We start from the raw sequence: 14,574 nt of genomic DNA, 5'->3' as shown, positions 1-14,574 counted from the left end.
ACAAATAGCAATGGTTAAATATGTAAAAATTACTATAGAAGAATGAAATAATCAGCTTTGCTTTCTAGGTTTTCCTAAGCTGGATGAATGCATCTTCATTTCTGTTTCTTCCAACATAATGTTAACACATTAATGGTTTAAAAGTGTTCTCTGACGACCTGCTGTGTTGTCTGTTTAGTCACTGTAGCTGCTCATAAATATTATGATAGGTTAAACTGGAAGAAAAGAATCTGCCCAAAGCAGTACACTCAAACCTGTTTTTGTGCGATTTTTTTATACGTGCAATTATTTTTGTGCAGTATACCAATTTGATTGAAATTCATATACCGCACACAAAAAATCACACAAAACAAACCGCACAAAAAGAGGTTTGAGTGTACTCGAACCCGCAACGATGTTTATTTGTATATATATACCTTGCTGGGGTTGCGATGGCCGAATTGGGAAAATTACGGTAACTAAATTTGATTCATCATTTAATTACAAGAAAGAATTACTGTTGTTATACTGTCCTAAATTTATTTCTATTTAATTTGGCAGTTCTCGGTCTTTCTGAGGCCGCAGAATTGCATTCATATATTTTTATTACTGCACAGAGCGTTAGCATAAATGTATTCAAAAATTGATAAGCAATTCCAAGTTTACTGTTCTCGTGAAACAATGAAGAAATAAACTTTATTGTATCGAATAAAATAGAAATGTGGAATTGTCTACAAATAAAGTAATACGTTGCAATGCATTGGAACGTATTTGCAATAAAAACTTTAAAATCTTTTTAACATTTATTGCTAATGAGAAGTTTGTTATTTCAAATTGTTTCATGTTCCTTTCACTACAAAGAATATGAGTCCGAATTTATTCTAGATCCTTGCATTTAGACCAGTTTGAAATTACTCTCTTCCCTCACTTACATTGACTAAACCTGTGTGAATTAAATCAATTGGCAAAAATGAAGGTATTTTGTACTGGTATCCTATGTTATCAAAGCAGTCACCGCAGAGGACATTTATCAATAAATCAAAATATATCATTCATTTAGATAGGCAAATCTTCAAATTTTGAGAATTTTCAAGTTAATCCATAAAAACTGAGTTAGTTTTTAAATTAATCAGAATTTCATGGACTCGTCTGTTCTAGCAATAGTAAAGAAAACGGCCCCAAAATCCGGAGTCATCTTATAGGGCAGATACAAAAAAAATTAGATTGAAATTTATATAAATTAAAACCATTATTAAAAAAAACGGACGAACTGTAATTATTTACTAGTAGAGAGTAGGGCATGTCCACAAAATAGAATAGCCCATGCGACGTTTTTGTGAATAGTCAAGGTCATTAACCGAATGCCCAAATCAGTGCAAACGTTTGCAACAATAGCAAGGTAGAAAATAAAATTTTATCATTCGAAAATTACGAATAGGACATAATTCCGTATACGCTATACGGTATTATTATCCGGATGATGATCGCCGATCTAAACTAAATTCACAGGCCATTGATAGTTTGGGGATTGTCTTATAGGACAGATATATGCTAAAACTATAAAACTTTGACGAAAATTTATACCTCGTCTTATCTGCAGAAATATACAGTACTTAGAAAAATTTCAAAGAAATAAAATGTACAGAGAAAAATACACATTTTTTTTTTTTTGCTTGCTTGCTTGCTTAAAAGTGCTAAAGTTCAAACTACATGTACAGTACCTGTAGGTGCTTGATGTACTCTGCATGATGACATAAAAATCAGCTGCTAAAATTAAAAACCACTGTGCGACGGATTTATTAGGATTAAAAGCCACCACAAGTTCTGGATGTTAACTAATAACAAAGTGATGATAAGAAAATAAAAGTTTTTTTCATTATGATTTATTTATCTTCAATCATCTTATATAAGTAGGTAACAAAATTATTCACCACATACAGAAGTGTAACTTTGTTACTTTTCAACATTTAATCATTCGTGAAAATCTGTTGCAGTGCTCAAGATGTCAACATTTTCAAACAACTAATTTACTAAAAATAATTACTTTGTCAGGAACTTCCATTAATAAATCAGTCTTTTTCATGAGAATCAAGAATGTTAAGAGTTATTTTTACAAGAACTATTACTGTGACATTTCGGGTTGCATTTTAAATTCTAACTCCGCCTGCTTGTCAGGCACAAATTTCTGACCACCTACTAATGGTCAATGGTTTAATCCATTTATTCACTGGTAGGATTCTATACAGGACAGATCGCCCACGAAATTCCTGGAGAATTGATCACCCAGTTTCGATCTGGGTCCTCCAGAGCAGTAGAATCATGCTTTCGTCACTTTGGCCATCCGGTCATCAATATTTTTCCTTAAAAGATTTCGGATTTAATGTTCAATATTTAGTTATCTAGCAGTCACTTTATTCACTGCTGCAGAAAAAAAAAAGTAGTAGTCTGATTATGATGTAGGAATAGCAATTGAAGGAAAGTTAGTAAAAAGGGGAAAAAATACTGACAATTTACCGAACAGTTTTTTCAATTTAAAAGAAAAGATGGCACTACATAGTCAGAAGTATGTAATTTGTCATCTTATTCTTCTCATTGTCTACAATAAAAATTTTTCACTTTTAATTTAATACTGACAGGTTCATTGAGTGGTTGCATCAACTAACATTCAGAACGTGTTACGGCTTTTCTCAATCACCATGACGCAAATTTCGCTTTGTGGTCTTTTTGAGTTAGTCACAATGCGTTGTGGATGTTTTTTTCACTCAATGAGCATTTTTGTTCTTTGAGCCTAACATATACATATAGTAACACATATAAACAATATTTTGTTCATTATTTTTCATCTCAAATGTAAGTAAAAAGGATTAATGGTCCATTTGTCTTCCATCAACAAGTAATACTTGCTATCAGGATTGTAGTGGTGATAACAGTCTTTCCACTAGTTTAGTTTTTGAAATTGGATTCAAAGAATGCAATCATAGTTCTATCAAAATCAGTTTTATGCTGAGAATTGTATGATCCACTTATAGCAGAGTGATACACAAATCTTAGTTTTGTGTAAAGCAATCCTGTTTTTTTTCTCCTACAGACACTTTTAACAGGAGAATGTTGATAAAGTATTGGAAATAGCATCAAAATTATATTGGCATGAGCCAAAAGTCATGAGAATTTACCAATATTTTCAGGGAAACATTAATATAATTAAAAGTAATTACCACTAGCATTTTAGATAACTATCCCACTTTATTAGTTTACAAGTTGAAAGACCCAACCCAGGCATCGGAGCATATGAAATTACAAATAAAAATAATAATATACTGAGTATTATGCTGTAAAAATGTAGAATAATTTATATTGTTAATTTAAATTAATTTAAATAGTAATAGAGGTGCTCCTAATGGCCGCTTTTGGCATACCGTCACAGAAAGAGACTGCCCATTTTTTCAGCCTTATATAGTAGATAGATTCTGTGATACGAAAGTATCTTTGGTTGTTTTCAAAAAAAAATGCATCAGATCGTCATCAAATGTGAAGTGCCTTCTTCAGAGGACCAGATGATATGTGGGTACTCTAGCATCGGAAGCTTGCAATGGATGCTGCACTTTTCTTCAATGGATTCTTTTCAGCATGCCTATCATTAGTACTATATTTGGATTGCCTGAATGTGCTTGCTTGATAATGTTTTTGCAATCTTTCCTGAACATTGAATTCTATCTTAGACCATTTTGAAATGATAAAAGCCTCTGCCATATATGGTCATATCTATCCATGGCTGCTCCACAACCTTTCATTCACAAGAAACTGGATCACAGCTTGTTGATCAATTCTGTATGGACTTGGTATTGCAGTAGCTCTTATTTCTCTCCTAGCACTGCAAATTCATATGCCACACTAACATACTGTTTGGAAGTGTAAATCATACAAATGGACTGACTGTTGCAGCTATGGTTTCTCATTTCCCAGCCTTTTGCTTGTCTTGGGATTCCGGGATAAAAGTAAACTGTTTCCCGGGATCCCAGGATAGAATTAATTATTTTTTAGACATACAAAATATCTTGAAATCAAATGATGTAATTATTTTTCAATTTTTAAAGTAATTTAATATGTTTGCAACCTCCAAACTCATATTAATAATGCTGTGTAAGATATATATTAAAAATTACCTTTGAATTACTTAAATTTTTTCTATTTGCAAAAATTTCTATTAAAGTTTGCTGGAAACTACATACAACAACAACAGTAATAAAAATGCTTTGAATTGAGTTGAAAATTTAAAAAAATGAACTTTAAAAGTAAATTTTGTGATTTAAATAAAACGTAATACAAAATATTGTAAATTTTTATAATAAGTTTTTAAAAAGCAAAGATGGTCAATACTCCCATCACTCAATCTGATTCTTATTTTGGTAATGAAAAGTCCCACTACCGAGAATGTTCTTTCCGATTCAATTGATATGAGTGGAATCATGGTGTTTAATGCATTTAAGAGAAAACAGATGTTATGTGTTTTCTCACCTGTAACCTGGAAGATTTATAGTTCAGTTTCGAAATTGTAGTACTACTACTGCTCTCTAGTATTCTTGATCTATCTGCCTCGGCTGCTTTAATAGCGTCATCAAGCTTATAGCCCGATAATTCGGCAATTTGTTTGGCTTTAATAATTAGGTTTATGAAGAAAAACTTCATACTTGCAGGCTTCATACTCGTTTGTATCCTTGCCCAATTTGCACAACCTGGCGTTACAGCTATGCAGTTATTGAAGCTACTGGGCATGGTTAAAAATTAAGACAGCATAAGCACAATTATTCCAGATATTACAGGTTCTGACAAGTAAAGAATTTTCAGAGTTCTGCTACAAATAAGCTACTTATTGATTATTGATCATGCCATAACAAGGAAAAATTTAAAAAACTAATTAGTAGGTTTAAAATTAATAAATACAAATGTATTCTGACAGTTTATGAGTTAATTATTAACGTGTATAAAAATTATATTGTGAATGGTCCAATAAACCATATTCGCCATCATAAATGTTTTTAAAAACAATGTTTTGAAGTTCGAACAAATAAATTTTAAATTTTTTGCGTGTCGTTAGGGAGGACGTAAGCCCCCTGTTGATCTGTCCTCGCGTAGAGGGTCGTTACAATATGTGTACAACAATTTGATGCAAACTGTCAGCTTTCGGCTCACTCTAATTTTAATAAAAAATAATTTATTAATATAATTGTGATGTTTGAAATATTTTTTCCCCTTAAAATCAATATTTTATTCTAAATTCTTTTTAGTATCATTTATTTTTTTAAGTGAAAATACATTTCCAAAATTTTTACCTTAAATTTTTCTTCTTAAATGTCATTAGAACCCATTTTTTTAATTTTTAATATTTATAACCTTGTAAATCTAAAAACACTTTTAATTAATGAGAATATTGAAAATAAATCATTTTTAATCATAGGAAAATTTGGAATTCCTGAAAATTTCTTTTTAGAGATTAAGTAGACACCCGGTTTACACGTATAATGTAAAGCCTGTATCAAGTATTATCTCAGTGTGCAATTCTTAAAAATGTTATGCAGTTGATCAGCTTAGAGGAAGCTGCGATTATGTAATAATTTTTTTTCCTATTTTCTATATATATATATGTGTGTGTGATGTATATATTTTTTTATAATTAGTCACATTTTTTAAGTAAGTTTTGGAGACTAATTTTTGAAATTTTCTTTATGAGAGCTATTTCAGACTGCTTAGCATGTGTTTACATCTTGTATCTTAATTTTTGATGTACGAGTCTCATCTTTTGCAATTAAGAAGGATCATCTTTCAGTGTAGAGCAGCATTTCTCAACCTGGGGGTTGCGGTGATATTAAAGGCGGGTCGTGAGTCAATAATGAAATCATTTTATGAGAAAAAATCATTTATTATAAACTTATAAACGTTTTACTTACAATAAGTACACATGTAAAGAAAAGAAATTAACATGATGGTTGCATTTGTTTTTCATTTAAAATTTTCTCCATACGTGGATCAAATTACAAAGAGCAGGTACACGTCATACATGCATGTTCGTAGCCGTCGCTATAAACGCAGCGACATAAAATAATAGGAATAGTTGTACTACATTTTTTACACTGTCGGTATTTTCTTAATGTATAAAATTAGTGCAATGTGATTATGTAATATTTAAAAAAATTTACATTTGTAATTACAGTCAAACTTCAATTAGTAATAGTAATGATTACTGTTATTATTACTTTTGGTGGGTTGCGGGCTAAGAAGATTGAGAATCGCTGGTGTAGAATCATTGCAATTGTGTTTTATATATATTAAGAGAATTGCTCATGATATTCCTTCTATAGAATGAGAAATAAATGGATGCCATTGTGTTCCAAAATATTCCTGCATTTCACACATTTATGGTTTGGTATTTTCAACCATTTTTCATATTCACAAAGCTAAAGTTTGTTTATTTACTGAGGGATTAAATAAAAATGAATTATTTTTTTATTTATGTAAAATAGTTAAATGATTTCTAGTTATTTTATCTTAAATGTATTATTCTGTAATTTCTGTTGTTTACATTACATTGGGCTAGTGATACATTTTCTTCATTTCTTGCATTATTTTAGCATCTCAATAATGTTCACATTCATACTCTGAAGAATTTTACCAGTGGTTAATTGTCAAAGCCTTTGAATATCACTTGATAGATGCTTCAATTATATGTATGACTATACAAATACTGTAAACATCGGAAATATCCAACCGATAGTTAAAATTCACTGTAGTCATCAGACGTATTCCACTAATTAGTGAATGTGAACTTATTGGAACATTTGAGAATGCATCCACTACATGAATAACTATGTAATACTGAAGAGGAATCACTTAAGACATTGTAATTCAAAATGCAATTATATTGGAGAATAAAAAATGTGTCAAATTTTAGTGTAGTTACTTGGGTTGCTGCAGTTCTATACAATTGAAATTCAGAATAGAATATCTGTACCAAAATCACTTGGTTTACAAATTAAGAAAGAAGCAAGAGAATATGTTTATAATCAAAATCACAGTAAAATAATTAATATGTCTCTTATTTATTAATTAAGTATTAAGTAATTTTGCTCAGAGGTAGGCAGTTATAGAAGGAAAGAATTGGCCCAGAGTAGTACTCAAACCTGCAACTTCTGCTTATTATACATTGCTAGTTATGATCTATCGGTATGGTTACATCTAAATTATTAATAGTTCTGGAGGCAAAAATCAGACAGATCTGGATATTGTAATAGGCAATGCATCCACGCGGTAAGCAGAAGTTGAGGATTTGAGTTCCATTCTGGGCCGATTCTTTTCTTTCAGAACTTTCTAAATTAAATATTAAATAATTAATTAGTTTATAATAACTAAATTTATTGGGAAACTGCACTGAACTGCCTACCTCTAGGTAAAATTACTTAATGTCTAATTACTAAATACAGTCAAACCTGTTTTTATGTGGGGGATAGGGACCGCATTAAAAAAGACGCATTAAAAAAAATCGCACGAAACTTCACGAATGGCTGTAAAAAAGAGTTTTCGCAACACAATTAAAAAATATTTTTTTTTATGCGGTCAACAGGGACCGCATAAAAAAAGTCTCACATAGAAAATAACTCAAAACCGTACGAAATAGAATTTATTGACAACAGATGTCAGCACTTGACTGCATCGTCTGGTCTATCGTCTGTTTTACATATTTTTGTCCAGGTGGTGTTTTGTTGACTTAAAAAGTAAATTATTTCATTTTTCGCATATTCGTGCAATAATATTACTATAATAAGTGCATTTATGCTATAATAAGTTTATTTAGATATAATAAGTCAACGTGAGACATGACGAATCGCACGAAACTAGTCGCCAACTATACCGCACAAATAAAAAATCGCACAAAAAAAACCGCATAAATTAAAAATTCGCATTAAAAAAATCGCACATAAAAAGAGCGCATAAAAACAGGTTTGACTGTAATAGACATATTATAGCTTGATATAATCCGGAGATCATTTGGCCTTAATCAAAAATTGGTTTAATCATTGTTTATATTTGTATACAGATCGTAAATGTTCCGTTTTATATTAGAATGCATAGCGAATAAAAGCATAGTATTTTATGAGAGGATTTTAATTATTTCATATGTTATCCTTACGTATAGCCTCTAAACAAACACTCTAGTGACAAAATATCAAAAAGACCAATGATGATAATGACCCTTGAAAACAGTTAAAATGCTAGATCATTTGCAGGGTGAAAAAGTAGAAGTTATATGATTGCTTTTGTCATAAATAAATTTATCATAAGATACAGAGAGACAGAGATTAGATTACAAATGCAGTAATGATTTATTATATTTTAATATAGAGAGTAAAGAAATTGAAGAGGAATTATCAATGGAAACAGAAGAAAAAATATTAGAAATTGAAGAAAAATCTGAAGACACAAGTAAAGTTACCGAGAAGGAAGAAATCGAAACCGAAGCCGCAGAAAAAGAAACAGTCGGAGTCACGACTCGTCGGGGTCGAGCCACCAGAGGACGCAACAAGAGGAAATCTTAATTAACCTCCGTATTGTTTCTAGAAAGTTGGTCAATTGAAACATTTTGTGTTAAATGTTGTGATTCAATCGGCATCAAATATTGTATTTCTCAAGTACAATCATATTTTGTACTGTGTGTAACTGTAGTATTTCTAAATATATATTTTAATGCTCTATATTATCTTTTAATCAATACAGTTTCTCTTAATAAAGATATTGTTAAGCATTATTGTAATTCTCCAATCATAGAATTAAATGTCCTTTATGGTGAAATAATAATAATAGTAATAATTCTAAGATTTATTATATAGAAAATTACGAATTGATCGTTAAATAATTACATGATAATTATATTTGTTTTACAATTGATGAAAATTGCAATTGATTTAAAATTATATAACATGATTTTCAAAATTAAAAATAATGTAACCGAAAGAGAATTTTAAGGAAAAAATAAATTGATTTTATTATTCATATAAAATATCATAAAGAATTTATTAATTTTTATAACTTTTATTATAATGATTTCTTTTTGCCATTCTCATGCCTATCATTGGTTTGATCAATCGATGATGTGTCAGCGGGATGATGAGGCTGGGCCTTATGCATGGATCACACCACTCGTGAAAATTTCTGGGGACCGATCTGAACTCAAGTCTAGAGTGACAGACTGATGCTTCATTGTCTTTCCCTCCAGCCATTGGTTTATACTACTTGTAGTTAGGATTAAGAAAGAAATACAGTGGTACCTCATACTTTGAATGCTAAATTCTAAATTCAACAAAAATTTGGAGTTTGGAGTTTGAACTGCATATGCAGTGAAAAAATGCAATTTGTTGAACGCCCAAGTCATCTCTTGCTCTCACTCTCACATTACACTTGTATGTTTTCAGTACTTTTTGCTTTATTTTTGGTGTGTTTGGTTATATATATGTGTATATTTTTTGTGTTATTTGTTGATTTTTAACAATTTTTCTTCCCCAGCCTTTGGGCAATTCGTATATTTTGTATCCTTTAGTTCAAAATTTTCCGAATGGAACTACTTAAATCAAATTGGATGTGTTTGAAGTTCAGTAGCATATTCTTTATACACAATACAAATTTATTTTACTGTTTGTAAGACATTATGAGTTTTGGAAAGGATATAACGGATATAAAGCATATTCTTAATATGCTTTTTATCCGAAGACATTACATTTTGATTTTATTCCAACTAAATGCGAAGTAGAATGTTTAAAATAAGCTTCTAAACAAAGAACACAATCTCACATTAGCACTAATGCGTTAAATTCCACGACTGTATAATTAAATCATACATCTATGATAAATAACAACAGCTTTCAAAAATATGTAAAAACTTTCTGTTCAATCCAATATAATATTTACTTATTAGCCATGGCATTTGGGAAGTGTGTGGAAGCAATGCCTAAGAGGATGATTGTAATATCAACAATTAAGGCAAAAAAGGTAGTTATCGCAAAGCATACTGTTTTAAAGATTCTGCATATACAAATCATTTCACAAATCTTGGTTGAGAATTGCACATTGTCCAAAATGGTCTCTGGAGCATTTATAAAAATATGTGCTTCAGATTTCTTTGAATTTATATAATTACCCTTTACATAACATTGTAACATAGATTCATTCTTGCTACTGCATATTATGGAGGTCCAGGGAAGAGATTTCTCAAATGTACTGTAAACTCTCTCTCTGCGTGCCATATCGGAAATCCCGACTTTGGCAAGCACCCGGCACAGGTTAATAAGTGGTTACTAATGCGCCAAGGTGTATCCTGGGGAAAGTTACAGCCAGATTGGTTCCCCGTTGCCTTCTCTGGTGTGCAATGTTATGTGAAGGAAAATGTCTTCTGGGAGGTTCTGTAAGGGAAACTGGTCCCTATTCAGGTGTTACAAACATGGAGAAAACCCGGAAAACTTCACGTGGCCAGCCTGTCCGAGCGCAGCGCAAACCCGTGACTGAACTCCCAGTGTTTAGCTACAGAACTGCTTGTCCACTGGTGGGCTCTTACTGTAAACTACAGTGAGCAAAAAAGTATTTGCACCCAGGCATTATTTTTTATAAGTAAACTTGCAAAGCAACTACAGCAAAATAAATTTAACCATTGAATTACTTTTACAATTAGTATCCACGTATATGTTTTATTTTTGACCTAATCTAAGGAAAATCTATAAAAGTAAAATAGCATTTTTCTCAAGCCAAAAAACAGTATTTGCACACACAGTACCATCTTGTTTTACATCAGTTAAACATTACAATATGCAAATTGCCAGCACATGATAGGCCCACACTATTTAAAAGACATATTCTACAACTGTCAGAGTAGGAATTTGGTTAGTTTCAGTTGTCATAGCTCTGAAGAAGTGCAAATTCTCCATGTCAGTGCAAGAGAGGATTACAGTCCTACAGGATTGCAGTTTAAATTATTGGAGGATTGCTAAAACATTAACATTGGACTTTTTCAGTGTTCAGTATGTAATAAAAAAGAAAACAGACTCAGTAGTATAGAAAATAAAGCATGATCTAGATGTCCAATGAAGCTAAATGCAAGGTAGCAGAGGTACAGTATATGATTAGACAGGTATCAAATTTTTATATCTTTTTGTAAGTGTTTGACAATTGACAACTGATGTCACTTCAACACCAGGGATCAAAGTAAGTTCACAAACCATTCACAATACTCTTCATGTGACCTTTATTTGAACCAATACAACCAGACAAAAATCATTTATCAGAGAAGCAAACAGGCTGAAAAGGCTAGTTTGCCAAAGAATATATCAACAAATCAGCTGAGTTACAGGAAAATGTTCTATTTTCTGACAAAAGCAAGTTTAATATTTTTGGTTCCAATGGGAAAAAGCATGTGTGGTAAAGGCCAAACACTTCCCTGCAGGCAAAAAATTTATTGCCAACTGTGAAACATAATGGTGGTCACATAATGGTTTGGGAGTGCATGGCATCTAACAGAGTTAGCAATTTGGTCTGTATTGAAGATAATATGAATACTAGACAGTATGTTGATATATTGCAAGGTGATTTATTACCCAGTGCATCAAATTGGGAATTGAAGAGTCATACTATTTCCAGAAGGACAGTGGTTCTAAGATATGGTTAATGTAATGAGGTTGTGGTTGCTTTATAACAAAATTGTACTCAAAATTTCCCCAATCACCTGACTTAAACTGTAGAAAATTTTTGACACGACTTGCAAGTGAGGAAGAGAAAAATTTCCAACAAGACAGAACTGAAGGAAGCACTTGGCAAAATATGGTTGAAAATCAGTCCAAAAACATTAGTGCAATCAATTCCCAGGTGATTTGCAAGCTGTAATCAATGCAAGAAGCATGCATATTAAGTACTAATGAGCAGCGTCATAACAAGCCTTTTATGCGCCCGGTGCGAGCATCTGTAACTACGTCCCAAAACTATGACCCAAAACTTGGTCCAGGTCATTTCTGCCCCCCCCCCAAGGTCTACGCCCTGTGCCTGGGCACCGCCCTAGTTGCGGCACTGCTAATGAGAATTCTTTTCTATCAAGGATTTTTTTTTTTGTCTACCTTTGCTAGTGTGTAGATACTTTTTGTTATTAAAAACTGTTACTTACTGGTATTATTGTTGTTTATTATTTTGTAATTCCTATCATGGTAGCTATTAAAATTTTTTTGCCAATGTATTGATATTCTTCACTTATAATGTATTTCATATTCATTTAGGTTTTAGCAAAAATAACAAGTGGGAAAATACTTTTTTTTGCCACCATACTTGCCTCCACATCATCATTCTGAACAAGAAAAAAATCCAAAAATACCCAAGTAACATATCAGGTGCTTCTGAGAATTATGGTATGAATTTGAATAAAATATTTTCTCGGTATTTTACACGAAAAAGTCAATATAAAACTAGAAAGATTCACAAACTTTGTTGGTCCACAAGCGGGTTCCGTTCCCCGAACACCGGGAGTCTGGTTGTAGATTTGCACCTCGCCAGGGCGTAGAGTTTTCCAGGTTTTCTGGAAGACTCTACGCTCTGGCGAGGTGCAAATCTACAACCTAATTTACATCTGGCGAGGTAAATAGGGGCCAGTTACCCTTAAAAAGATATCCCAGAAGGCATTCCCCCTAGGCAGATTGCACAAGTGTTGCATTGCCATGACTTAATAAAACAAACACAAATTTTGTTACATGCTATTCCCTAGACAAGCATTCATTTGCTACCCCTAGATAAGGATTACCAGCTATCTCCATTATCTGAAAACGGTCTCTGGTTTTTGCTTGTTTTTAATGTTTTATTGAAGAATCAATCTCTGAATAGTAAAAATTTTATTAACATGTCAATTTAATATCACCGATTTATAGATCAATAATTAAATAAATTTTATAATAAAAAGTAACAACTTCGGTTTCAGATCCCATTTTCATTGATTCTGGTTGAATTGTAAATGACATTGCCTTGCTTATTTAGTGAATTTGAATAACTTGTCTTCAATGTTCACGTATTTAAAGTTTGCATACATTTGAACAGGATAAGTAATTAGGTTTTCTAGATCTAAAATAATTTTGTTCTCTACAACTTACAAATAATAAAAACAAATGGGTTCCTTTGCAGGTCGATAAAATGCCGTAGAAGTAAATATGATACGTACTTAAGAACTGAATAAATAGCAGATGTATTTAATCCGTATTGGCAATAATATAGAAAGTTCCTTTGTCTTAAATCATCTCAAACACATCTATATAATAGTCATTGTTTTTTTTTTTTATAGTTTATTAAAATATATAAAAGCAGTTTGAATTAGGTAATATCATCTTTAAGATAATACAAAATTAATATCAAGAATGTAAAATTTGATATATTACGATTATAAAATGTTTTAAAGATGGGCATAAAGATGATTTTCCTTTCGTAGATTTGGATAAACAAGTTAATGAATTTATGGAAAATTTGTTATGTTATGATAGTTGATAATCTAAACTTTTCTTTTTCACTCAAATAAAATATTAATGGTTCTGTTCTTGTTGTTATAAACAGGCCTAGAAAGATGGAATGCCAGCAGAACCATTTGATCGAGCCCGAATTTGGAAAGTTCTTTCAAATTGTAGTAACATAAAAAAACATACGAAAGTGATCGGCAAATCTTCCAATATTCTAGCAGCTTGGCAAAATCTTGGATGCCCTGAGAACCAATTTGAAAACAACTGTTCTAGATAAACTTGACAACTCCCAGAGTTAATTCTGGGAGTTTTTCATTCCAGAAATAAAATATTTCGGGAGCTTTTGCGTCTATTCTCGGCAATATCAAAATGCCGTCACCTATTCTTTAATCTATTTTAATAAATTACCCAAAAATTGATCATCGAGCTGTGTTAATATGGGAAGAATAGGCTGCAATTTAGGAGTCTGAGAATTTAAAAACTATTGCCAAATTCTAGGAATATTCTGGCAAGTCTGGGAATGTTGGCAACAATTTATATATACCATACATAAATATATTGATTGCCTATTACATGTATATTAAAAAAACACAAATAATCAATGTGGTATCTTTGACGCAACATTAAACATTTGAAGAAGAAAAAAAAATGTGAAAATAACTTGTCACTAGCCTATTAAGACAACTGCATTACTAAACCAAATATAAATCTACATATTTTAGATAGAACCTTGGTTTATAAATTATTTAATTTTAAATAAATTTACTTAATTGACTGTAGACATTTACAAATCTATTAATTCTATCCCCAGGATAAACAATTGCATTGATTAATGTTAAGCAAGTTAATTCCAGGAGAAAAAAATGCAAAAGAAGAAGTAGGTTTGTATACTTTTTATGAATGAATTTAATTAAATGACTTTTTATCTTATTTTTAAACCATTTTATTCATTTAAAAAGAGTTTAAAAATTCATGAAAGTTATAAATTATGTTACCTTATTTAGTTTAGTATATTTCTAAATAGAATCTTGAAGTATATTTTTATTTAATAAAATTACATGTGTGGAATGATTTCTCG

The 14,574-nt window shown here is 31.3% G+C and overlaps 1 protein-coding gene across 2 annotated transcripts in view; it reads left to right on the top strand.

Annotated features, from left to right (window-relative positions):
* The window catches only part of LOC136968677 (glutamic acid-rich protein-like), an 82,241-nt gene extending 73,228 nt beyond the window's left edge, over positions 1-9,013 (top strand). The window contains exon 14 of one of the 2 annotated variants that reach the window (XM_067262681.1): positions 8,374-9,013. In XM_067262681.1, the coding sequence (XP_067118782.1) occupies positions 8,374-8,567 (194 nt within the window). In that variant the 3' untranslated portion in view covers positions 8,568-9,013. The remainder of the gene's footprint in view (positions 1-8,373) is intronic. The other variant, XM_067262680.1, reaches the window with a different exon arrangement.
* Positions 9,014-14,574: the final 5,561 nt, after the last annotated feature.

Source organism: Centruroides vittatus, unplaced genomic scaffold, assembly GCF_030686945.1.
Source record: "Centruroides vittatus isolate TY-2023 unplaced genomic scaffold, ASM3068694v2 contig_1506, whole genome shotgun sequence".
Lineage (NCBI taxonomy): Eukaryota > Metazoa > Arthropoda > Arachnida > Scorpiones > Buthidae > Centruroides > Centruroides vittatus.
Note: the sequence above shows the minus strand (reverse complement) of the source record. Positions and strands in the feature narration are given on the sequence as shown.